The sequence below is a fragment of the Pteropus alecto genome, unplaced genomic scaffold (genome assembly GCF_000325575.1).
Source record: "Pteropus alecto unplaced genomic scaffold, ASM32557v1 scaffold53, whole genome shotgun sequence".
Taxonomy (NCBI): domain Eukaryota; kingdom Metazoa; phylum Chordata; class Mammalia; order Chiroptera; family Pteropodidae; genus Pteropus; species Pteropus alecto.
This window is the reverse complement of record NW_006434366.1, coordinates 1265127-1278502: the sequence shown is the minus strand read 5'-3', so window position 1 is coordinate 1278502 and position 13376 is coordinate 1265127. Positions and strand designations below refer to the sequence as shown.

Sequence of the window (13376 nt, the reverse complement as noted above, 5' to 3'; positions counted from 1 at the left end):
TCTCTTTCCCCCAACTTTCGGATCCCAGACAGCCCCCCCATACAGAGCGGCCTGCTACACCCAGCCTGCTGTCTTTTTCAGGATCCTGGCTGGGTGCCTTCACGGCCGGACGCCGTGTGTACATGGGGTTCTGTGTGTTTGTGCGTGTACATGTGCGTATGTGTTAATTTCAGCTTTACTGCGGGTAAATGGAGAGTTTACATTTATATGGTTCACCTCCCCCACCTGCCTGTGAGCTCTGTGATGGTGGGGTGCATGTCTGCAAAGGGTCTGACCCAGAGCAGCTCTTGCAGAAGAAGGGTGAAGAGAAAGGCAGAGCGAGGGGGGTGGTCCTCACCGTGCCAGGCCGTGGGTAGGGCATCTTCCCTGAGAAGGGCATCCACTGGTAGTTGGGGCCCTCCTTGTGGGCAAAGGGCCCGTTGAAGACCATGCGGATGTCAGCCATAGAGTAGACGCACACAGCAGAGCCTCGGAACACGGAGCTGAGGGCAGGGCAGGCTGCTGCTGTGGACCCGGCAGACCCCTGGCCCAGGGCCTCTCCCCAGCTTGCCCCCACCCCACAGCGTGCCACCAGACTGGAGTCCTCCGGAAATCATGGCCCCCAATCCAGCCACACCCTCCGACTGCTGACCCCCACCCGGGCCCCAGCCTCACCCCGAGGAGGTAAAGACAGCGTAAATGACCGGGTTCCTCACATCCTGGGTCTGCTGGACAAACACGTCCTCTGGAGACAGAGGGAGAAGGAGCTGGGTGAGTGCCTTAGCCAGGAGTCCCAGGGCCCTGTCCATTCCTGCCCTGGGGAGCCCACCAAAGGTGCTCTGCCCACGCATCCAGCCTCCGTCCCTCCCGTAGTGGCCACAGGACGCCGCCGCCTGCGGGGTACTCACGGAGCTCATCGAAGTGAGTCTCGATGCCATCCTCGCCAGGCACAGAGCAGACCAGCCGCGCCTTCAGGAACGTGCTCCACTTGTTGACCAGGCAGCAGTGGCCACCGTCATCGTTCTGGGGGACAAGGGCAGAAGGCGAGGCCCATCAGTCCACTCAGGCCGCCCCACCCCCCCGCCCGGGGCAGAGTGGGGCTGAGGAGCGGGACCGGGCACAGCCCCGCGCAGCGCCTACCAGGCAGATCCGCCCGATGCGCGCGTGCACGGCCGGGCTCTGCGGCGCCTCCGCCGAGCGCTCGCGGAAGAAGAAGTAGAGCTTGTCGTCGTTGTGCTCGGCGCTGTCGGGGATGAGCTCGGCGTGGATGAAGGAAGGGTCTGCGGGTGGGTGGGGTCAGCAGGGCGACAACGCCTCCTTCCCCCACACAATCCAGGCTCGGGACAGTACCGCCCCGGCCGACGCAGGGCCGGAAACGCCCCCACGACCGCGCTCACCGTTGAGCCACCGGGAGTTGTACTGGTCGGTGCGCATGGCCGTCTGCTTCCCCAGCGTGCGGAAGATGGCAGCGTCCGTGCCCATGAAGTCGATGTACACGCCGGCGTACAGCTCCTCATCTGCGCGCGGGCGGGAAGGTCGGTCAGGGTAGGGTCCTGTCTCCCCCTCAGGCTCCCCAGGGCACAATCGGATCACCAGTGGGGTGCTGGTAAATGTTTAACTGGCTCTGGGAGAACCAGGATTAGCAGCCATGAGATCTGATTAGTGGCAAAAGGCAATTTCCGTGGGTAAATACTCCCACCGGCTGACGACAAGCCACTAACCTGAGGTCACCGAAGGTGGAGTTGGGAAGCGCTGCCAACAGCAGTGTATAGTATTTCCACCCCACAGACACAATAGATGTAAAAAAAAACCCTCAAGAGCATAGGTAATCAGAAAATGCAGTAAAACAATTAGAAAGCAGTAAGTTTTGAGCATGTTACCTTTTTTTTAAAGTAATTTAATTATAAGTTTATATAATTTAATTTTAAATAACAGCTGTGCTTAACAGCTGACTCACAAAATACCTGAAAATTTAACAACTATGCTGGCTCCATGTCTCCCCTCTAGACTCCCCAGGGGCAAGTCCTGTCTTCCCATCAGACTCCCTGGTCTGGGCTCTGCCATCAGGCTAGGACCTTCTCACCCGCCAAGGCAGGGAGGATAATGCCCATCCCCTGCCCCAGGGGTCTTGCAGGTGGCACGGTGCCCAGCGGCTGCTCTGAAGGGCAGCCAGAAGACAGGCACAGTGTAGGGACCAGGGTCAGCAGTAGGCTTGCCCAACCTGGGAGTGGGGGAAGCAGCTGCTCCTGAGGCTCCAGACAGGACCCCTCCTCAGAGAACATTCCGCCAACCCTCCCATTCACCTGGCCAGACCAACGCCCCCTCCCTCGGCCCCCGCAAATGGTCACGGGCCCAGGACGCTCCAGTGGTGCTTTCTGTGGGCCAAGCCCAGCCTTACAGACACACCGAGAACACCCCATTATACCTCCCCTGATACAGACTTGGCTTGTCTTATCTGGGCAGCCTGTGGCTGCAGGGTTCTGGCCTTTGCAAGGACAACACTGTGAATTTCAGAGTAGGACCTGGTCCCCTCGGCACCCCCACCCGAGGGGCTGGATGGAGGCTCACACTTTTGGACGGAGTCTCTGCCCCTAAGCTCACACTGGGGTGTCTGTACCCCTCCCCCCACCAGGTGGGGCCCCACTGGGGGCAGTTCAGGGCTGGCATGTTCACCCTGGGGTAAGCGTTCATGCCACGGCCCCCCACTCCAGAGGCGGAGGCCACACTATAGAACCAGGGAGCACTCACTGATGAGGGCTGAGGTTGTGTCCAGCTTGGGGTCGTACGGACACTTGCCCTTCCCTGACTCGAGTCTCTCAGGCTCCAGGTAGAAGATGTAGTCCTGCAGGGCAGAGTGGGGCTCATCACTGTCTGGCCTGGTCCCATAGCCAGGAAGGGCAAAGGTCATCAGGCCCCAGGGACACCCTGGCACCACCCCCTTCGCTCCCCGGTTCTTGTGTTTTAACTCTGTCCAGCCAGGTCTCCCAGGGCAGGGTCACCCCGTGGGTTCCAACAGTGGAAATGCCTGGTCCCAGGTCTCAGAGGGCTCTGCTTTGGGGGCCATGAGAGGGGCATGGGGTGGGCTTATAGGGGCCGAAGCCCCTCTATGCCAACTGGCTCAGGAAGACTCCGGCTAGGGCCCCCTTGGGTTACAGAGGCACAACTCTGAGCTGTGGCTACTTGTCCCGGGTCAAGAAGGGGCTGCCAACCTGAGTAGGGCAGGGCGTACTGGCCAAGGGCCTGGAGTCCATCAGGTCCCACCAGGTCAGAGGGCTCTGAGGTCGCTGTGTCCCCAGGCTTTGTGCCCTACCTCTGGTCATTAGGACAGACTAGCAGGCCATGGCTTTTTTCCTGCCCCTTAGCAGAGCCCCCAGCTCCACATCTCCCTAGGGAGCCAGGAGTTGAGGGGTCCAGCCCAGACCACACGGAATTCACAAAGCCCCCGGTGCCTCCCAGCCCAGCCCTGAAGATGCTAGGGGAAGGCTGGCGAAGGCACCGGAACCAGGAAGAGCTAATGGGGAGAAGGGAGGGAAAGGCGAGGCACAGAGGCAGGAAGGAGGTGGCAGCAGGTGGCAGGGATGGTGATGGGAAGGTGTACACAGGCCCGCTTCCAGTTGCACTCTGCACACGTGACTTCCTGCACACACGGGGCTGCACACACAGGGCTGCACACACAGCTTGGCACGCATCACTGCCAGCACACAGAACCCACTGTTCACACCCTGGGCACACGCATGCCGAGTCTGAGTGGTCCCACTTTTCAGCACTCCCTGCCACAGACACACATGCTCAAGCGACCACTTGCTCTCATTCACCGGCAGCCCCTGCCCCCCTGCCCGCCCCTGCCCAGCCCCAGCCCCCAGCCCGGTCCTGCATCATGACTAGTGGACAGATAGCTCTGCCCCTCCCACCCCAGAGGAAAAAAGCCCCAAGCACATGAGTGTGCAGGACACCTGTGCCAACCGATGAACCATGGGGGTTATGGGGCATGGGCACCTGAGAGTAATGTGTCACACTGCATACCTGTACCACAGTATGTTGCCTCTCTGGGTGCTGAGTGAGGTTTGGGCTTGAGAGTGTATAGTGTGTGCCCAAGTGTAGTTGGTGTGCGTTCATGCATGTCTACGCATGTGTCCTGAGGGCTGAGGCATGGCTGTCCCCAGGGCTATCTTCCCCACCTAGTGGCTTCATGGTTTCTTGCCTGCAGGGGTCACACTAAGACTGACATGACCATAGCTGGGACTGCCTTCAGAGTCACTGCGGAGGAAGGGCTGGAATGGGGCACAGAGACAGAGGGGAACCTCTGGGGAGACGGGCCTGGGGTGCAGGTTCCTGGCTGGAAGGCCAGGCCCAGGCTGAGTTTGGTTCAGTGTTGCCTGGCGAGGGCCGGGAGGGATGAGGCCCACCTGGCGTGGGGCTGTGGGCGTCGGGTGGAGAGCACCATCCGTGGCTCTGCTGCCTCGGCCTCTGACCACCTGCATCTGGGTCCAGGGCGTGGCCTGAGAAGACGAGGAACAGGGGTTAGAGCCAGGGGTGGCAGGGGCTGGGGGAGCGGGCTCGGGCTGCCAGCCTCTCATACCACACATGCCGGAAGCACACATGAGCACCTGGGCCCCCGCAGTACGTATATGCACCTGTGCGTGCACATATACACACGGCTCGGCGCACACCTGCACACACACATGCCCCTTAGGTCTGATCACTCTTACACACGCCCTACAAAGTCATGCCAGCTCACACACATGCCCACATGGAATGGAAAAGGGCAGAAGCAGGCGGGGTGGGGCAGAGCTGGGGAAGGGGCAGCTCTCCCCAGACCCTGCGGCAGAGGCTGACCCAGGTGTTCAGCCTCCTGATGCTGAGGCCCCTGCCAGGCCCTCTGGCTTGGCCGCGGGGGCACGGTCCACAGGCTTAGCCAAGAGAACTGTTGCCGAGGACGGAGCGAGCGCTTACTACGTGCCAGGCACAGTGCTAAGAGCTTTGGGAATGTTAGCTCACTGCCTCCTCCTTACACCGACCTGTGAGAAAGGCAGCTATTAGCCCCTGATCGGATGAGGAAACCGAGGCTCTGAGAGGTGAAAGAAGTCACTCACCAAGGTCACGGGGCTGGAAGTGGCAGGGCTGGGGTTCAAGCCCATCTTCCCATCAGACCACTGGAATGTGGCCACCCATGGGGGCAGGGCAGGGTGGGCGGGGCTTACCTGGGCCCGGCGGCCACGGTTTACATAGGTGCACATGGGGTTGTAGGCGCCAGTCCCACACACGTACAAGTGTGTTCGGTTCCAGGGCTGGATGAGCCTGACGAAGTTCCCGCACTCACCCTGGGGCCAGAGGGAAAGCCAGGGAGGTATCCAGATGCCTGCCCCTTCCCACTGCCGCTCTGGGGTCACCCGCCCCCTGCCCCACCCGTGGACCCCACCACACTCACATTGCCATCCTTGCCTGAGAGCACACACTCCTCAATGCGCTGTGGGGAGGCCGCCCAGTGGATCTGCCGGAGATGGGGGTCAGAGGGTGCTGGACAGGGCCACCAGCCCTGGGGCCATGTCCCTCATCCCCCGCCCCACATCTGGGCTGGCCCTTACGATGAGGGGCTCGCGGTTGATGTCGTGCAGGTCCAGGGACAGCACGTAGTCCTTGCTGCCCACGTACATGCGGTCGTGGTCCTCGTCCTTGAGCAGGATTCTGTAGTCGGTTGTGTTGAGCAGGAAGTTGAAGAAGTGGGCAGTGCCTGTAGCCTTCAGCTCTGCGGGCGGAGGGCAGGGCAGCAGTTAGGGCCCTCGGAGGATGCCATCCAGCCATCCAGCCTTCGGCATGGTCATCTTAACCCCCCAGCTTCCCCTCCAGGGAGTACTTAGCGCCCTCTCGAGTCCCTGACTTGCTGGGAAGAGAAAGTAGGACAGGCGGGTAGGTCAGGGAGGGGCCACACCCAAAGCTAAAGCCCTGATTCATCGGCAACCCCAGCTGGTCTCTGGGTCCGATGAAAGGACAGTGGGCAAGAGCCAGGAAGCCTGACAGGATCAAAGAGTCTTTGCTGGGGTGGGGATTGATGCTCCCACGCTCGGGGTGGGGCCAGTGTCCCACAGGGGCCTGAAATGGTTAATGAGTAGGGGGGTGGGGGCAAGTGCATCCAGGACAGCCCTCAGATGCTGGCATAGAGCTGGGGTGCCCTGTCCTCAGCCCAGTTGCCATCAGACAAAAGGCAAAGCTGTCACCTTGTCTGAAGGGTAAGCCAGGACACTGGCAAGCCCTGCTGGAGCAATACTGCCCAGCAGACCCAGGCTTCCCCCAGGCCCCACCGGGCTGCTAATTGTGGAATTGTCAGGCCACTTCGAAGTAGCCAGGAACAGTCTTCCCAGGGAAGAGGCCCTCCCTGAGTCGGGCAGCGCCCCTGGGGCTGGGGCAGGGTCTAGTTGAGTCCTCAGTTTCTCTTCTGAGTGAGTCCAGCCCTCCCTCCCACCACCAGGTTGCTAGGGGAAAGTCCTCCTCATTAGAGATGAAAGACAGGAGGGAACCTAGCCAGTGACAGGTCAGTGACAGACCCAGGACTCCAGGAAACTTGGGAACCTTCCTCTGGGAGGGGGTGAACCGAGGGGTCCCCCTGGCAAGCTCCTCCTCCACCCGGCCCTAGCTATTTTTAGCTCAGCGGGAGAGGAAAGATTGTAATGAGGGTGATGAATATTCACCAGCACAGGAGGCTTGAGATTGCAGCACCCAGAAGAGCACATGCATGTCTGCACAGGGCCCAGGTATGCACATGTGCACATGGGCCCTGCATTAGATGAGGCCCTTCACTTAGGGGATCATACGCGTCCCATCTCCCCAGCCGGAAACCCATCTCACAGGTGGGTACCCATTTCACGGGTGGTTACCCATTTCATAAGTGGCATCCCATCTCACAGCTAGTTACCCATTTTACAGCTGGTTACCCATCTCACAGGTGGGGCAGTGAAGGGTAGGTCTGCAGAAGAACAGCTGGGATCCGAGGCCCTAGATGCTGCCTGAGGTGGGACCAGCAGGTGGCCTCATCCATTAGTCAAGGTCACCCTCCACTCAGGCAGCTGTCTGGAACTGGCCTGGTTGACCCTGACCCCTGCTGTGTGCTGGGAAGCCTGGAGGGGCTGTGCCTGAGTGCGGCTTTGGACAGAGCTCCCGGATGTGCTGAGATGGGCATGTGAGGTGGGCTGGCAGCCAGGGATCTCCCACAGCAGATCCAGAGCCCACATCTGAGGGGCTGAGGAGCAAGTGAAGGCCTTGCCCTGTTCGGCCCCGACTATGGCGACAAAAGAATACAGGTGATGACCTTGGCCAACCTCTGGGACGCAGGGACGCCGAGGGATCAAAGGGCCGATCCCTGCCTGGCTACGGCCTCGCCCGCCTGTCCGGCGGCGCCTCTGAAGTCCTGGGCAGGGCAGCCTGGGCACCTGTCCTGCACCTGTTGTTGCGCCACTCGGAGTCCCCCGCCTGGCCACCCCGCCATAGTGACAACAGGAAAGTAAACACTCCCCCACCCCCAGGGTCAGGAAGTGGCCAGAGAGGAAGTGGGACTGCCAGCGGAGCCCCCCCAGGCTGGGACAGCCCGCCAGGGTTATTTATACCCTGGCTGGGGGCACGGCCTTGGTTGTGCACTTGCCCATCCTGCTTGGCCAGGGGGCATTTGGGGGACAATGGGGCGGGGGGAGGCAGAGACTCAAGTGGGCGCCTTCAGATGCAGGCATAGGGCTCGGGGGGGGGTACTCCAAACATTTAGCCCCACGGACTCTACCAGCCACAATTCCTATCCTCCACCCCACCCAGCCTTGAGCCTCTTGGATCCAGACCCTCTCTGCCATGCTTTGACTCCCCATGTCCAAGCTCCAAGTCCAAGCCCCTCTCCAGGGCTCAAAGCCCCAGCACTCCAGGCTTCGTTCCCATCTGTGAGAAAGGAGGGGACAGACCATTCATTCAGCAGATGAGGAAAGTAGGACATAGGTAGGCAGCGGGAGACTAGCCTTGATCTGACATCCCACCTCTCAACCCTCTGTGCGCCTTTCCCCTGGGAAGAGGTAAGAATGGTCACCGAGCACCTATCATGTGCAAAGCCCGGTGCTCACAACATCCAATCTACAGACGAGGACATCAAGGCACAGAGAAGGGAGGTCACGGGCCAGAGTGTGGGGGGTCGGGGGGATTACCACCTAGGTCCATGGCCTTTTGAACTAAAGCAGGGGCAGCCCAGGCAAAGCCAGGCTTGGTGGTGGGGACTGCCCACTGGGAGAGCCAGGGCCGGAAAGTGACTCGCACTCCACCAACAGGGCACATGACTCAGGACCCTCGGTGCTCCTCCCAGCGGCCAGGGATATGGCGTCAATGGCTCTGTTGTCACAGGACACGATGTTTTGGTCACTGTGGAAACTGTGGCTGGGGCAGGGTGCCCCATGAGACTGTGTGGGGTGTGGGAGGGGTGGGACCAAGGGTCAGGAACCTGAGTCTGACGTGGGCCTCTGATGTGGGCTTCGTGACCTTGGCCAGGACGCTCTGGCTCTCTCAGCCTCATGTTCCTACCTAGATCGTCTCTTGGGCCCTGCCAGTACTGACGTTCAAGGCGATCCTGCTCTGACCACAGGGAAATGTTAACAGCTAAGCACCCTTGGGTCCTCCCCACACCCATCCCTCATGGGCCATCTCTGCCTTGGCCGGGAGGAGAGGGTGGGATGGGGTCCCAAGTTCTTTCCCCGTGGAAACTGGCCTCCCAGATGTTACCATCTCTTGGAGGACATCCACCCCCAGTCCCATCCCTGCCTCCCCATCTCCTAGTGCTGGGGTGGGGAGCAGAGAGGGCAATGGGCAGGAAGGGGCTTCCCGATGACTTAGCCCCAATTCTCCCTTCATTCCATCCTGTCTCTACCCTATCGCCAACCCACAGGAGCAGAGCTAACCCCAAATCAGCCATCCGAAGCCAGCCTGCCAAAGGGGAAACAGGTGGGGAGCATGGGAATTTCTCAGGACCCCAGAGTGAATCGGGTGTAGGACTCCCGCCTTATCGACCCACAGCTGGAGTGCGCATCTCTCACGCCAGACTGTGGGACAGAATTAAAAACACGACAGCTCTGCACCCCCAGCTCCAGGGGAGAGTGGGGCTCACCTCAGATCACAGAGTGAGGAGTGAGACTGGTGTCTTGGCTTTCCTTCCCACCCTACGACAGGGCGAAGAAAGTGGGGGCCCTTCTTCTTCCAGGAAGCCCGGGGCAGGGCAGGAGGTGGTCAAGTAGCCCTTGCTGTCCTGCCCTGACACCTGTGGCGTCAGCAGGACTAGATCCTACCAGCTTCCGGTCCCCACTAAGGAGCAGGGACTTAGGCCAAGGACCGTGGGCCCAAGGGGGCACAGGTGTGTGTATGTGTGGCTGATGTGGACCCAGCCTGGCATGTCCTCAGGCCAGTCTCCACCTCTGCTCCACTTGTCCCAGGCCCAGCTGATAGGAGTGTCACCTCTCCCCCCGACGGCAATACTGAGGGAGGGGCTGGGGCACAATGGGTTCTGTAGGTATTGGGACTCAAGTCTGGATAAGCTTTGACCTTGGGGAGGGAGGATGATATGCCTGGGTAATACCTCCTGGGAAAGGCACCCCACCCCCACATCCTCACCCAGGCTGGGCACAGGTTGGGTGGGGTGACATCCGGGAAGGCTTTTCCCGTCATTGGGAAGGAAGGGCCTTTTCTGGCATCAGACACCTCATTTCCGCAGCCGTTTCCAGCCTCTAGCCCTCCCCCATGGCCATTAGACACTCGGGGTCTTGGCCCAGAATGGCCTGGCCAAGGTCCAGAGGCAGGAACATTCTCAGCGTGGAGGGGGCTTAATCCCGGGGTCTCCATTTCCTCTTCTCTGGAAGCAGCTAAAGACGCCTTACTTTACAGGAGACGGTGGGCGCGGGCGGCACTGAGGAGGCGTGTCTGCCGCCCTCGCCCTAAGACCCCGAGTGGGCGGCCTGGGACCCCTGCTGCCCCGTCTCTAGGACACCAGGTCTGTTGCCAGTGAGGAAGGGGATGCTGCAAAAAGGGGGCTCTTGGAGCAGAGGTGGGTGCCCGCCCCCTCAGTTACAGCTCCACAAAGCGGCAGGCCCTGACTGACAGGTCACTTCTCCTAGCTGTGCTCAGGTACTGGGGGGTGATGGACAGGTCCCTGCAGCCCAGCCCTGACCTCTGACCTCATGTGGGCTGGTGGAGCCCTAATCCCTGAGCTGAAGAGAAATGAGGTTGGGCGCCAGGGGCAGGGGTGCTGGCCAGGGTCTTTGTCAGTCCTTCTGCGGAGGGACACTGAGGTGGACAAGGAGATGGTGGCAGTGGCAACAGCAGCAGTATCCTACTGGATACCCCCATGGCCTCTAGGGAAAGGTGTCCCCCAGCCCTTTTCTCACTCCTCCAAAGCTGTGAGGGGCCCCAGAGGAAGGCCCAGGGGCTGGGCTGGCCCCCTGGCTCCCAGCCTAATCCTCTTTTAATGAGCGGCCAGCCGGAAGGTCTCGGCCCCTGGCCACAGCCCTGCAACCCTGGGAGCCCCAGCCAAGCTGGGCTGGGGGCAGGGCAGCCCCAAGGCCTTGGCACGAACCTTTCCCCCTGCTCAGCACACCCACCTCACTCACACCCCGAGGCCAGACTCCAACACTAGCCAGGCCGACCCAGGGCCCCAGCATAGGGTGACACCTGCCTTGTGTTCTCAGGCACCCCCTCTTGGACGTTTCCCATTTGTTCAGGTCCAGGTCCCACATGGGGCTGGGCAGGGGAGGCTGTCACTGCCGACCCAGGGGCTGGCTCTGCCAGTTCTTTTTCCCCTTCAGGATGTTCTGATGGAAAGCCCTAGAAGCCAGATCCAGGGTTTTGTCTTAGGCTTAAGCTGCCTCCTCCCGAGGGGATAGGCTCCAGGTTTCCCTGGCCCCAAGCTCCTCCATATCTGTCCTCTTCAATCCCATCCCTGGGCCAGGCTCCCCAGATTGGAGACCCAGAGGCCTCCCCAGGAGCCATCCACACTCACCCCCCTTCCCCCCAGGCAGGTGAGCAAGGTCATGCCAACAAAACCAATTACAGCCGCTCTCACCCAATTAGCAACTAATTATGGTCTCTTAGTCCATTCAACATAATTAACATGTAAATGACTCGGCATGTTTATATTCAATAACTGCTCTGATTGAATTTAATTTAAATGTCTGAACTGGGGACCCAGTTACCGTATTTCACCACCTAGAGCTGCCACTTCCTGGGAATGTTCCTTCCTCCTGAGAGATCTCTCCTGGGTGGAGGAGCCGGTGCCTGGACCACGGGCCCAGCCCTGGTGAGGGTGGAGATGGGCACAGCCCCTGCACCCCTTACAGGCCTAGCCCAGGAGTGTGGCGAGGCGGTGAGTTGCAAGAGCCCCCAGTGGAACCTTCAAGATGGGAAACCCTCTGGAATGACGGGCCCCTTCTTAAGGACTGCTGTAAACAGCCCAGCTGTTGAGTAAACAGCACGCTGGACAGGAGTGGAAGCCAGAGGAGCCACCCAGCTGGGCTAAAGCTCCGCTGAGGGGGCGGTGGGGCTGGGGCTGCGGCTGGGGCTGGGGCTGGGGCCCGCAGGCCCAGGCCCACTGTTCCCACGACCGTTCCGCCCCAGCGCCCACCTGCTCCGCCCAGGAGAGGACAGGCTAGGGGGAAAGCTCATCATAGACCCAGGAAAAGCCAGAAGGCAAAGGGCAGCAAGGTCACTCCCTGGCACACAGGCCAGCCAGAACCAGCAGGATGTTAGTGACTTTCAACCATTTCGTCCTAGTAGGTAGGGGGCTGTCCAGCCTGGGTGCCTCCACTGACCCCTGCCCATCTCCCAAGCCCCATGGTGCCCGATAGGTGCACGTCTGGGCTGGTGGCTCAGGGGGCCAAGAGACTCTACATGGATTCTAACGGTGTGCATGGCTAATTATAAGAACACCTTTGGGCATTCACTGGTCAGGCTGAATTCAGAGCTCTAGCTTGGCTTGGAGAGCACACAGTGCGGTTGAGAGCCAGCCTAGAGGGGCATGGTGGCCCTGTGTACGGGTTGGGACGGGGTGGCCTGGGCCAGGCTAGCGGCTCACATACCCCAGAATGTGCCCCGAGTGTGATGAGGGTGGGGAGGGGGGTTGTCCCTGAGGGGGAGGGCTGCACTGACCCATTTCTCAGGTGGGGACAGGGAAACAGCCATCGGCCATCGGTGCCTCCAGTTCCGCGGGGCCTGGGGGCCACCCCTCCTCCCACATTCCAGACCTGGCCGGAAACCCCTCATTCCTTCCTCCGCCTCCTCCTCCTCCTCCCTGTGACTGCAAAAGACAACAAACTCTGCATGGCTCATTTACTCCAATAAATCAACCAGACAGACAGGCTAGGATGGGACCATCGGGCTCTGGGGTGTCACGACCCTCCCGCTGCCTGGGCCCAGCCTTCCTCTCTGCTGCCCCACGGCAGCCCCTTCACATCACCCACCCAAAGATTCCTAGGATATCCCAGACCGTCTTAACCCCCTCCCCAACATCTGAATGGGGAAACTGAGGCACCATGCAGCCCTGGGGGATGCAGTGAGGCTGAGTTGACAGCCTGGGAAGGAAGGCAGCAAGCCCTTCACACAGGCCTGGCTGGGACGGGAAAGGGCTGACTGAAATGACAGTTTCGCAGCTCTGGGCAGAGGTTCCCTGGAGTGCCACCCACTCGACCTCAGGTGATACAGGAACCCACGAGGCCCCCACATTCTAGCCACTAGTCTGCCAGTGACAGTGTATGACCCACAGGAACCATGCTGGCTGACCGGCAGGGATGCAGGCGATGGACTCTGGCCCGGGAGGGAAATGAGGGCATCAGCACCGAGTGCTGAGTGGGAAGAAACAAGGCTCTTGGCTGGGTGCAGAGACCTCAGAGGAAAGAGCATGTCCGGGTAGGAAGCCAAGGAGGGGTCAGGGTGGTGATGGGAGGGGTGGGGGCAAGGGGGAGGAAGGAAGGAAGAAGAGTGGGGGAAGGGGGGTCTGGAGCTGGGGCCTCACGCCCCAAAGGCTTCTTGGTCCCCAGAGGGGCCTGTGATTTGGGGCTGTCCCTGCCTGTGGAGAGGTAGCAAACAGCCAGCACTTGCAGGGCAGCCCCACTGAGAACGCCACAAGTCAGCCTAGCTAAGGCCTCCCTCCCCCCACAGCTGGCCTCCTGTGTCCTCCACAGCCACCACCCAGGCCCCGTTCTTTGCTGGGTCAGGACAAGTGGTCAGGGTCTGGAGCCCAGGGGGCCTCCGCCCTCTCCCTGGGGCTGCTCAGCCGCCTTGGGGATGGGGGGTGGTGGCTGCAGGCCTGCCAAGCTCAGGCGCCCACGTGAGCTGGGCTTGGGATTCAGACCAGAGCCTTCTGGCATCCAGGCCTCTGGCAAAGGCCCTTGCTATTT

The 13376-nt window shown here is 60.8% G+C and overlaps 1 protein-coding gene across 4 annotated transcripts in view; it reads right to left on the bottom strand.

Annotated features, from left to right (window-relative positions):
• The window catches only part of SEMA3F (semaphorin 3F), a 28009-nt gene that overhangs the window by 4645 nt on the left and 9988 nt on the right, over nucleotides 1–13376 (bottom strand). For 3 of the 4 annotated variants that reach the window (XM_015587198.2, XM_025044807.1, XM_006909120.3), the window contains exons 3-12: nucleotides 5565–5725; nucleotides 5408–5470; nucleotides 5181–5300; nucleotides 4386–4478; nucleotides 2728–2821; nucleotides 1377–1496; nucleotides 1120–1259; nucleotides 888–1002; nucleotides 655–724; nucleotides 338–482 (exon numbers count right to left, since the gene is read on the bottom strand). In XM_015587198.2, the coding sequence (XP_015442684.1) occupies nucleotides 338–482; nucleotides 655–724; nucleotides 888–1002; nucleotides 1120–1259; nucleotides 1377–1496; nucleotides 2728–2821; nucleotides 4386–4478; nucleotides 5181–5300; nucleotides 5408–5470; nucleotides 5565–5725 (1121 nt within the window). The remainder of the gene's footprint in view (nucleotides 1–337; nucleotides 483–654; nucleotides 725–887; nucleotides 1003–1119; nucleotides 1260–1376; nucleotides 1497–2727; nucleotides 2822–4385; nucleotides 4479–5180; nucleotides 5301–5407; nucleotides 5471–5564; nucleotides 5726–13376) is intronic. The other variant, XM_015587199.2, reaches the window with a different exon arrangement.